The sequence below is a fragment of the Ipomoea triloba genome, chromosome 15 (assembly GCF_003576645.1).
Source record: "Ipomoea triloba cultivar NCNSP0323 chromosome 15, ASM357664v1".
NCBI lineage: Eukaryota > Viridiplantae > Streptophyta > Magnoliopsida > Solanales > Convolvulaceae > Ipomoea > Ipomoea triloba.
Window position 1 is genome coordinate 10,836,565 of NC_044930.1, and position 13,069 is coordinate 10,849,633.

Here is a 13,069-nt window from a genome sequence, read left to right on the forward strand (position 1 = left end):
CCCCCCTTTTATACTATCAACAGCCCATCCTGAGCCACCCACGTGTAAGTCATCCCAAGCCTGTCAATCCCAGCCAAACACGCATCCCACGTAGTCCCTATCGTCAACCGCCTCAACTACCTCCCCTAGCCGCCAGACGCCACGCATCAGGATTTATGTGCCCCTTGCGAGCAATTCGCTATGGGCACCGTTGAGAAAATCCAGGTGCGCGCCTAGCGCACCCTGGCATGCGCCTAAGCCTAGTGACTGACCAGACCTGGTTGCCCCTAGGAAGCGGTTGTGCCCTTTGGCGACCCCCTAGTGCGCCGGCAGCACCCGGCACCCCACATCCTGCCCTCCCAGTCTTATCTTGCACCGCCTTTCAACCCTCTCTCTTAGGCCTTGCCTTACACTTTACCTTGAGCCCTTCTCTCTTGGGTTCCTTGCTTGCTTGTCTGTCTGCCTGCCTCTTTGTCTGCTATCGCCATGCCACCACGCTAGCATGCATCATATCATCCACCAAGACGCTATGCGACCATCCACCATACAGCCATCTGACACGCACCATGCACATATACGCCTTCAGTACTACACCCCCCCCCCCCCCCGGCGAGGCACCGTCGCCACACCACGGGGCACCCTAGAACCATTGGGGGCGCCATGGCCGAAGGTGGTCGATGGCCGATCGTGGGGGGTTAGTGAATCTGCCTGCCTGCCAAATATGGAATAAATATAAGAAGTAATGACTTAATACACAAGTGATAGAGTGGCTTAATGGTTTGTGCTATGCATGCTATGTTAGAAGTCTTGGGTTTGATCCCTATTATCTTCATATAACTTGCTATGGGCATTTATGCTTGGTATCCGTTGGTCAGTAGCGGGCGGTTCTGCCCCCGCGAAGTCTTTCTCCCTTTTTTTTTTACTACCATACCCAACAAGGCCGGTTCTGCCCCCGCGAAGTCTTTCTCCCTTTTTTTTTACTACCATACCCAACAAGGCCGGTTCTGCCCCCGCGAAGTCTTTCTCCCTTTTTTTTTTTACTACCATACCCAACAAGGCTTGTGCCAACGCCTTTCATTCACCATTCCCACTTAGGCCAAGACTTTCCCAATAAAATGGGCCCCCGTTGTCCCTTGGCCCCATCAGTATATATTATCCAGGGTCCCTTGGCCCCATCAGTATATATAATAATATATTGTACTTGACTTTTTGTCTAATCCCTCTCTATTCTCTTGCCATTCATGATCCCTATTTAGCCGATTCTAAATAAAGTAATATTTTTTTTGTGATGAGAGAAACTCGCAGTGCTCCTATGTAATAGTTTGTAAATCGCAAAGGCGATGTAAACCGCGATAGGAAGTGTTGGTCATAGGCAAGCAAAATGTCTAGAAGAGGGGTGGGGTGGAGCAAGGTTTAATAGACGTTTTAAAACTTTTTGAATCGCAAAATACTATCAAGAGTTTTTGCAGCGGAATGATTAAGCATGCTTAAATTTAATTTGTATCATTTGCAAGAGTTAGAAAATAGTGTGTGTGTGTGTGTTTGTGTGTTTGTTTGTTTGAGCTCAAGCAAGCATAAAATAAAGAGTAAGAGATAGATCACAGAAATTGAGACAATATTTTTTTATAATGGTTTGAGAACTCCCTACTCCGCTCTTCTCATTAACCCAAGGAGATTTCACTAGTATGATATGAATAAAACTATAAAAATGAAAGTTTCATCTTTCACAATAGTTGTAAACTAAGCAAACTAGGTTACTTGCAAAAAAACAAAAAAAAAAACTAGCCTTATGATCATTCTTAAAATGATTTTCTTCACTAAACTGTGTTCTTCACTGCCTAATCTTCAACGTCAAAGAACATCCACCAAGTCACCTGGACAAATTATAGATGATTCTTGATGTACGTAAAGTGGTGACGGTAAAAGAGGGTGAAAATGTCGTTCTGGAATTCACAAGGATCCAAGCAAGCTATGATTGAGAATGGGAAATAAAACTAATATTTTTGGGTTTTTGAATATAAAGGAATGCAAATTAAAGATGGATAAACTATATGATAAAATAGGGGTCTAAATTAGGCATATTACTTTCTTGATGCACTAACAACACATAATTAGGGGAAACACAACTCACCAAATGGTTTACGGCAATGCACATAAGAATTCAAGTCTAAGCTACAATAGTAAGCGATAAACAAGAATAAGAGTAGAATTGCCCCACTCTCGTGATGCATCAATCCTAATTCTTCAAACACAAAGCATTATAAGCCCCAATTCACTCCTATTTTCATATAAGAAAAATTGGGTTCGAAATTGGTTAGGCTTGAGTCTTTCACCTAACTTTTATTGAGATTAAAGCCTCTCCAAAACAAACTAACAATTGTTATGCATCAATTATTAACAAGAGGAATTAATAATCCAATTCAAACATAAGAACCCTATGTGGGTTATTTTTCCCATTTATGCAATAACTACCTTCTTAGCATCAAGAATAACAATAGAACTCTAATCCAAACCCAAAAGCTAACTACTCACACATTATAGATGTAAATAAAGCAAAGGTAAAATAAATCATCATCAAACATTGCAATAAAACTGAAAAGAAGAGAAATAAAGAGTAAAGGAAACTTCTCTATTGAGGATGAAGAAATCTTGGTAGAAATCCAATCCAATCCGCGATTAAAAGCCTTGAAATCAAGTAATCTATGTAATACTATGCTAATCTATGCTATGGAAGTCTGAATAGAAGAGGAAAAATAAGCTAAAGCTAAATAGGGTTCGGAACTCCCTAAAATTGTAGAAAAACGCGCCTTAAATACTGGACAAAACAGAGGTCATGGCATACCACACGGCCTTATACATGGCCATGTGGGGTTGCGACCTGGGCAGCGAGACATCGGGGCCTTACGGCCATGTAGGTGGTCGTGTGGCTGCTTCTTCTTTGTTTGTTCGTCCGTTTTGTGCTCCGCTGCTCCTATCTTCCTTGAGTGGGGTCCTTGCTTCCACAATCGATCCAATAAGCTCCAAAATACTCCCTTTTACTACTTGTTGTGGACAATTAAACCTTTGAACACCTAACACACAAAAGAGTCTCAATTCCCACTAAGATATAGACATGTTGTACTAAAAATAACCAAAATAAGGAGTAAATAAAGTATTGTTGCCTCATCATGTAATTTTGCTCTCTCATAAACTCTTAATTGAATGACTAAATTACATGTTAACTTCATTTATTGAATTGTTGAATAATAAAAATTTATATGAAGTATTAATTATAACAAATAAATATAAATCAAAGGTGTAATGAGATAAAATGAAAAGATCTATTTTAATGTGACAATGTCACAATATTTGAGAACTAAAATTGGATAGAGAATCTAGAGAAATTGAAGTAATAGTACTTATTATACATATTCCATATAAATACAACAAATAATCACATCAACCTCCAATTAAATGAAATTAATTGTTTATCAATAATGAAAGATACATTAGTAATATTGCTTAGTAATATTGCATTGCCACTGCTTTTTTACTCATTTTTAGCCATATTAATTGAAGCATGTGCTCCATTTCAACTAAAAGTTTAAGCATATAGTTGGATTGCACATTTATATTTATATATTATATGCTCAATACGTCGCCTCACGTGTGCGGGCCGATTACTTTTTGGTGAGCTCCACTCCATCTCAACTAAAAGCCACGTCTGCAGGTTGATTACTTTTTTTGTGGGCTCCAAGCAACATAACCTTTGGCATGAGGTTGGCTCTGATACCAAATTGAAGCATGTGTTCCATCTCAACTAAAAGTCTAAGCTTATAGTTGGATTGCACATTTATGTTTATACTATCTCCGTCCCATTTTATGTGTCTGATTCGGTTAACGAGGCTTGACTGAAATTGTTTTTAATTCAATTTTTCATAATGTTAAGTTTAGTATTAGTATCTAAAATTTATATATTAAGAAACTACATTAAAAATACCATTAAACACAAAAAATTAAATTTAAAAATAACTAAAAATACAAATTGCCATTTTGGTCTACTGACTATAGGGGTATTCTTAATTGCAGTCCACGATTTTCAAAAGTGTTAATTGCATATCCTGACTATTCAATTTTTGTCAATTTTGGACACTCCGGCCAAATTGCCGGCCAAATCTCACCGGAATTTCCTAAACCCTAAAATAATAAGGGTTTTTTGGTCATTTCACGTTCTTGTCTTCTTCTCCGGCCACCTTCCCTTTTTCTGGCACTTTTCCGGAAAACCCCAATTAATCAATGATAGCACTTCTCCGTCACCGGCAGCCGCCCCGTCACCTTGCTCGGCGTCAGCTCGCCGATCTCGAACCCCACGGCGTGGAGTGTCCGATCCAATGTCTCTGTCTTTGATTTCCGTCACCTTGCTCGGCGTCAGCTCGCCGATCTCGAACCCCACGGCGTGGAGTGTCCGATCCAATGTCTCTGTCTTTGATTTCCGTCACCTTGCTCGGCGTTAGTTCGCCGATCTCGAACCCCACGGCGTGGAGTGTCTAATCCAATGTCTCTGTCTTTGATTTTGACGACGACGACGACGGATCCACTGATTTTCTTGAATTTTAGTTCACAAACACACCAATTGATATAGGAAAAGAAGGGTTACTTGGAAATCTTATCGGAAGGCAACCCAAATCGCATCCCGGATCACGGAGCATTGCAACACAGTGAGAGATAATGATCTGAGCGACAATTATGGAGAAATAAAGAAGGGTTACTTGGAAATCTTTGATCAGAAAATTCTGGAGAGACAATGGTCGGAAGTTGCAGAAAAAAACAACTAACTTTTGGTGAAATGAAATGGGAATACGAGGTCCGGGACGATTGTTTGACGCGTGATGATTTTTTACTAATGCCGGAAAAGTGCCAGAAAAAGGGAAGGTGGCCGGAGAAGAAGACAAGAACGTGAAATGACCAAAATACCCTTGTTATTTTAGGGTTTAGGAAATTCCGGTGAGATTTGGCCAGCAATTTGGCCGGAGTGTCCAAAATTGACAAAAATTGAATAGTCAGGGTATGCAATTAACACTTTTGAAAGTCGTGGACTGCAATTAAGAATACCCCTATAGTCAGTAGACCAAAATGGCAATTTGCTCTAATAAAATATTAACGAAAATAAGCAAACAAGAAGTAATTGGTTTGACCAATGAATAGTAAATATGACAGGTAAAATGGGACAAATGGAGTATATTATATGCTCAACACTATTGACGTTACATACTATGATTAGTTTAAAATAATCATAATATTAAGAATATTAATTGGGTCAGACCAGTTTTGGACCAGTATCCTACTAGGGGCAAATTATGCTGTGGACCCAGGTCCACCTTGCAAGGTGGACCTGGGTCCAAAACTACGTCGTTTTTGTTGTCTTTTTTTAAAAAAAAAAAATTAGTAAACATATTGCTGAATATTGAGTTGTCCAAAAATGTGTGAATGTAGAGTATAGAAATCGTAAATGTAGATTTATGATTGTGTGAATGTAGGGTTGCCCAGAAATGTGTGAATGTGAAGGTTTCAAATTGTGAATATGGAGTATAGAAATCGTGAATGTAAAGTTATGCATGTGTGAATCTGTAATAGAGTTAAGAAGTTCTAGCAACTTGTAGCCCTGTAATGTGTGAATGTGGAGTTCTCAAGTTGTGAATGTGGAGTATAGGACCTGTGTATAGAGTTTTGAATGTGTGAATGTGGAGTTTACAAATTGTGAATTTAGAGTATAGTGTATGTGAATGTAGAGTATAGTTACTAAACATATAATCCTGTAATGTGTGAATGTGGAGTTTACAAATTGTGAATGTAGAGTATAGTGTATGTGAATGTAGAGTATAGTGTATGTGAATGTAGACCCAGGTCCACCTTGCAAGGTGGACCTGGGTCCACGGCGTAACAACCCCCTACTAGGTTCGTTGTCTGATTTATCGGTTCATGCTTATTGTTTTTTCTTTGTAGAGTTTAAAATTTTTAGCGCAAGTTCTAAAACCTTGGGAGGTTAGTGAACTCAACTAAAACTTTTGACATTTTCAAATTAGCATTCTAAACTTTCAATTTTTATAAACTAGCGTATTTATACCAATAAATATAAATGTATACATCATTCTATCAATCTAAACCTCAATTTTCAAATTTTAAATAAAAATAATTAATATATTTGTACTGTAATATAATAATTATAATAAATTATTATGTATTTTCCGTTAATAAATTATGTACTTATTATAATTAGCATATTATTATGTACATACTGTTAATAAATTATATACCTATTATCATTAACATATTATCTACATGCTATTAATATATTATGTACATTAGTTAATAAATTATGTACCTATTACAACTTATATATCATGTGTCTTCTGTTTATTTATAGAGTCATTTCCATTTTTGGTCCTACTGTTATTGGGGCATTGCCAATTTTAGTCCACTTCATTAATTTTTGCCACATTGCGGCCAGTCTTATTTAGTCATTGCCACTTTTAGTCCACCGTTAAAATTTTCGTCAAATAACAATCCAAAACAGGGGTATTTTGATCTTTTCATGCTTTGATCATCTCCTTTACCCTTTGTAGTGGTTTTTCTTACAGATTTTCATCCAATGAAGAGGTCCAGCGACTTTGTAATGTGGCTCACATGGCTTTCGTCGGACCTCTTCAATGGATGAAAATGTGTAAGGAAAACCACTGCAAATGGTCAAGGAGATGACCAAAGCATGAAAAAGACTAAAAATATCCCTATTTTAGATAACAATTTGACGAAAATTTTAACGGTGGACTAAAAGTGGCAATGACTAAATAAGACTGGTCATAATGTGGCAAAAATTAATGAAATGGACTAAAATTGACAATGCTCCAATAACAGTAGGACCAAAAATGGAAATGACTCTTATTTATAAGTACATAATTTATTAACCTTAATCGATGGTATATAATTTGCGTCTTAAGTGGCTTAATTATCGAGTTAGCCCATTCGAATCATCGAACTTATTGATTTTGAACTTATCAAACTGATTCTCTGTATTTTATAAGGTTATAATAAACTTCAAATACACTTATTATTAACCAAGATAGACTCCCACCCAAGGGGAAGTGTTTTCTCATCCTTCATAAAATTAGCAAACCAGTCTTAAGTCTTAACCAATATAATGCAATCATATTATTTTGTTGTGTTGGTGAAAATGCATGCAGATCCAAGCGCTGAAGTGATTGCCTTGTCCCCGAAGACATTAATGGCGACGAACCGGTTCGTTTGTGAAATATGCAACAAAGGTTTCCAGAGAGACCAAAACCTCCAACTCCACAGAAGAGGGCACAATCTTCCATGGAAGCTAAAGCAAAGAATGAGCTCGGAGATGACGAAGAAGCGGGTGTACGTTTGCCCTGAGGCTTCATGCATCCACCATAACCCAGCCCGAGCTCTAGGAGATCTTACAGGGATCAAGAAACACTACTCCAGAAAACATGGCGAGAAGAAATGGAAGTGTGACAAGTGCTCTAAGAAATATGCTGTTCAATCTGACTGGAAAGCCCATGCAAAGGTTTGTGGTACCAAGGAGTACACGTGTGACTGTGGCACCATCTTCTCCAGGTATTCAATTAATTATACATGCATGTGCTATATACGCCCCATCTCACTTAACACGGCGTGACAAATTAAAGTGGAGCACCAACCAATTACATACCCTTCGGCCTTATATTATACATGAACTTACTGGTTGTACGTATATGTGGATCTTCAATTCTGATGAGCGGATCGGAGATCGATGAGTGGTCAAGTCTAGCATCAGGTAGATAGGAGATTATTGGGCGGAGGTGAAAAGCCAAGTCCAGCACCATGTCTCTCGAAAATGTGTGACGGTATAAGGAAATTGGTCCGGTTTGGTAAATGGTTGTTAGCTGATAACCATTGGATTAGAAGGTATGACTAATTGATCACATTAGCTGATTGTAGAAAGGTGTTTAGTAAATTAGTTGTTAGCTGTTTGGTATCTTTTTCTCATAAAGCTAATTGAAAAAGTTGTTTTGAACAGCTTTTTGAATTTTAACATTTTGGAGTTACAAAAGGTTTATTAACCAAACACTTATATTAATTTTTTAACCAAGTCAAACAGTTAAGAGTGATCAAATAAGCTAAAATTGGCTGATAGTAAGCTAACTATTTTATCAAACAGGATTAAAGTTATGTCTTTAATTTTCTACTAACTATAACCTTTGGCATAGTTATATATAAGCATTTGATCATAACAAGACTAGGAGGTGCAAGAATTGTCATTGCCGGCCTCTTGAAAAATGCTACAACACAGGGAAATAAAGTTGTGCATTTGCTACGGGGCTACTGACTATAACTTTTGGCGTATTAGGCTATAACTTTTGGCGTAGTAATAATAGCTTAATCTTAACCAATTCTATTGTTGTATTTTGTGCAGAAGAGATAGTTTCGTGACTCATAGAGCATTTTGTGACGCCTTAGCTGAAGAAAACACCAAAGTCTAGTAAATAGCTAAATAGAAGATTATTGGGTGAAGATTAAAAGACCAAATTTAACATGACCCTGTTTTGTAAATAATCAGTCTATCAGTCAATTTTGGCTTATTTGACTACTATTAATTGTTTGGTTAATAAGCTTTTTGTAACTCCAAAATACTAAAATTCAAAAGGCTACTCAAAACAGCCTTTTCACTTAGCTTTTTGAGAAAAGAAATTATATCAAACAGCTATCAGTTAACGGCTAACCTATTAAACAACTTTCTATAATCAACTAATGTTATCAACTAATCATACATTCTAATCTAATCAGCTAACCATTTACCAAACAGGGCCCATATCTTTTGAAAATGTAGTGGTATAAGAAAATAAAATTATATCTTTAAGTTACTACTAGCTACAACTTTTGGCACTTTGACCATAATAAGATTGGCTGGTGCCTGAATTGTCATTGTCTCTTGATAATGCTACTTACAGAAAATAAAATTATACATTTACTATTGGCTATAACAATTAGAGTAATGGACTAATGGTAATAGCTTAATCTATCTTAACAAATTCTATTGTTGTATTTTGTGCAGAAGAGATAGTTTCGTGACTCATAGGGCATTTTGTGACGCCTTAGCCGAAGAAAACACCAAAGTCTTGAACACACATGGCTTGCAAGCCTCTGAGCTCAACCCATCATCTCCTACGACCTTACCAGAAACCATCCAATCCGACATGAAAACCCCACCCCTCGACTTTTTGCCGGCACCGCCTCCCAAGCCCTTAAACATGGCTCCAAGCATGTTTTCCGGCTGCTCTCCGACCACCCTCTTTTCTACCCCGAAAATCCTGCCAGCTTCGTCTTCTTCTTCCCTTCATTTCAACGCGATTCCACCCAACATGTCTGCCACAGCCTTGTTACAGAAAGCCGCTCAAATCGGCGCGACCACAAGTACTAACATTGTGTGCTCTCCAATGCTACAAAGAGGCTTTGGTTCTTCCATGGAACCATCGCTTATCAACCACGGAGTTCAAGTACAACCCGATAAGTCTCAGCTAGCCGGCGTTATTAGTGGGTTTTACTATCATCAAAACCAGAACTTGAGTTCAGGTCTGGATTTACAAAAGCTGACAGGGAATAATAAGGAGATGAGAAGGGATGAGAATTTAACAGTAGACTTTTTGGGGGTGGGAGGTAGGAACTTTCATGAGCTCCAACACCAAGAAATGGGACTTGAAAATCAAGCAGTTAGTCAGCAGAGGATGCAAGGTTTGAGTGCTGTTTGGGACGATGCTTGAGAAGTTTAATTTAAGTTATCATATTGCAAGGGGGTTTTGATAATTTGATGTGTCATGTGTTGCACTGCTAATTTCTTGGATTTTTTCCATGTATATTTTAAATAATTTGATTATGTATACAATTGCAAGTTTAGCATTTGGTCGATGATGTAAATGTGTATGCTTTCCACCAACAGCTAGCTGAATACACCAACTACTAAACTATATATAGTCAACATTTTTGTAAGGTTACGTTGACTACTTAACTATATAGTCAAAAAAATTATTAGATAAAAAATTTGCAGACCGGGATAAAAGATTGGGAAAATTGTTATTTATGTCCGTCACAAATATGTCAATTATGAATGTCACCCTGAATTATTAATTGTGTAAATGTTGCCCTTCAATTTTCAAAACGTGACATATATTGACCATCTCCTAATAGGCAGAAGGAGAAACATTATCGTCGTCGGTGCATGAAGGAGAACAAACGAAGAAAGAAAAATGGAGGAAAAAAAACATGGTCTTTGAAACAGAAAAACGTGCATAACCACATTTACACCACTATTCACGCTTTTCATTAATAGTTTAATAGGTGGCCGAGTAGGCGACTAGGAGGCCTAGTTGGCCGTCTAGATCACCAATTATGGTGATACGCTAGCGGCCGGCCAGCGCCGGCCTAGGCGGGATTTTTGCAACATTGATAAATAGTTAACAGAATATTTCGTTACTAAAGTTTATACTGACAGAGTGCAGAAGTATTTAGGAAAAGTAAATGCTATAATAGAGGGTAAAGTAGGAAAAAAAATCTAAAATCAAAATAATATGAACTATTCATTTCAACAAAAATTTAACTAACATTTTTTAGTTCCCGTTATAAGCCTAACTTTATTGACTCTTATTAGATTATATATATATATATATATATATATATACACACACACACATATATATTCACATGTTGTGGGTATTTATAACTAGTATTTTTCATAAATTGGAACAAAAGTTCACGACTTTGGGAGTAACCTCAGTCAAGATGACTAAGGATAAAAAATTGTAATTACAAGGTCACGAGTTTGAATCTCAACTCTCTTGGTTTGAGCATGTCAGCTATAGGCAAGACGGAATTTAGTCAATGCACATTAAAAAAAAAAAAAGAAAAAAAAAGATAAGGGTCAAATAGACCCTCCAACTATATATCAAAATGCAATTCGACCCTCGAACTAAAAAAGCATTCAATTGAACCCTTAAACTTGTTAAAATGTGCAACTAACTAATTTGACCTATAATAACATGTTACCTTTAAGTTACATGCCACACGGGGCCACATAGATTAATATTTTTAAAAAGTATTTAAATAATAAATCAAAATATTTATATTTAAAAATTAATAATAAAAAACATATTGCCATGGCAGCAACTGCCATGGATTCTTCGTCCATGTCAAACTGGATGGAGCCGTCCAGTTGGACTTGAACGAAGTAGCTTGCGGGTTTTTCCGTCCGATCTGGACGGAGAAACTCCTCGGCTTCTCCGTTAGATCAGACGAAAAAACCGTTGGTTTCTTCGTCCGAAACGGATGGAGAAACCAACCGTTGGCTTCTCCGTCTAAGACGCCATGGCTTCTCCATTCTAAACTTACGAAGAAGCGGCAACTTTCAAAAATAATTAAAAATTGTTATATAGAAAATTATTATACTATCACAATTTGAAATAATAATAAATAATACATTTTTTAAATAAATAATTAAAAAATATTATAGACAAAATTATTATACTATCACAATTAGAAATACAAATAAATAATAAATAATAAATATTTTAAATAGAAAATATAATGTTTGACTAACTTTAATGAATGTGGTGCAAATAGCAAATTCTATTCACACCCCCTATAAAGCTATCAAACATATTAAATGGTGGTGTAAATAGAATTTAGGATAGTACAAATAGAATTACTCATCTTTAATGAAGGTGATGCAAATAGCAAGTTGTTCAATTTACACCACTTATAAAGCTAGCACACCTATCAAAGGTTGGTGTGAATAGCAATAAGAGTGGTGCAAATAGAATTTCCCATACAAAATGTTATGGTCTACCTTTTGATCCTATGGTTATTAAGTTAATAATAATTTGACTAAGGGTGTGTTTGGAAACCCGGAAAATGATTTCTAGAAATCATTTTCGGGTTTTTGGTGTTTGGGAAGGAGGAGAGAAATATAGTCAATGGAAAACAAGGTATGGCCAATGGAAAATAAACCATTTTTTAAGAAAAATGACTTCCCATTTTTTAGGGGGGAAGTCATTTTCCGGAGCTTCCTTCTACGCGGACGCAGTCCTAGCGTCATTTCTAATTTCTCCGTCAAACCAGTCCCCTTCTTTTCTGATGAGCAAAAACGTCGTCAAACCAGTCCGACACTGGTTTGTCGGACTGGTTTTGCAAACTAGTCTGACACTGGTTTCACAAACCAGTAGATCAGATCTACTGGTTTGCGAAACTAGTACCAGTTAACTTGTTAGTTTTTTTTTTTTTAATTTTATTTTATAATGACTTAATTTGTGAGTTTTGATGTATTTTTTTGCCCATTTTCTAGATTTCTGTTCATTTTATTGTTCATTTTCTAGAAAATGAGCCAAACACATAAAATCAATTTTCTGTTTTGCAGCCAAACACAAGAAAGGAAAATATTTTCTGAAAAATGACTCATTTTCCAGCAATCATTTTCCTGCTTTCCAAACACACCCTAACTTGATTGAGATTGTCTCCATTTTTTTCATTCATTAAGTAAATTTTATTCACATGTTGTGGGTATTTATAACTAGTATTTTTCATAAATTGGAACAAAAGTTCATGACTTTGGGAGTAACCTCAGTCAAGATGACTAATGATAAAAAAATTGTAATTACACGGTTACGAGTTTCAATCTCAGCCCCCTTGATTTGAGCATGTCAGCTATGGGCAATGCGGAATTTAGTCAATGCACATTTAAAAAAAGAAAAAAAAAAATAAGGGTCAAATAGACCCTCCAACTATATATCAAAATGCAATTCGACCCTCGAACTAAAAAAACATTCAATTAAACCCTTAAACTTGTTAAAATGTGCAACTAACTAATTTGACCTATAATAACATGTTACCTTCAAGTCAAATGCCACACGGGGCCACATAGATTAATATTTTAAAAAATTATTAAAACAATAAATCAAAATATTTATATTTAAAAAATAATAATAAAAACATATTGCCATCCATGGCAGCAACTGCCATGGATTCTTCGTCCATGTCAAACTGGATGGAGCCGTTCAGTTGG

General features: G+C 36.6%; 1 protein-coding gene across 1 annotated transcript in view; it reads left to right on the forward strand.

The window, feature by feature from the left end:
• Positions 1 to 9,952, forward strand: part of LOC116005493 (zinc finger protein GAI-ASSOCIATED FACTOR 1-like) — a 15,673-nt gene extending 5,721 nt beyond the window's left edge. The window contains exons 2-3 of the mRNA XM_031245697.1: positions 7,197 to 7,596; positions 9,074 to 9,952. Coding sequence (XP_031101557.1) covers positions 7,197 to 7,596; positions 9,074 to 9,779 — 1,106 coding nt within the window. The 3' untranslated portion in view covers positions 9,780 to 9,952. The remainder of the gene's footprint in view (positions 1 to 7,196; positions 7,597 to 9,073) is intronic.
• The last annotated feature ends 3,117 nt before the right edge of the window (positions 9,953 to 13,069 follow it).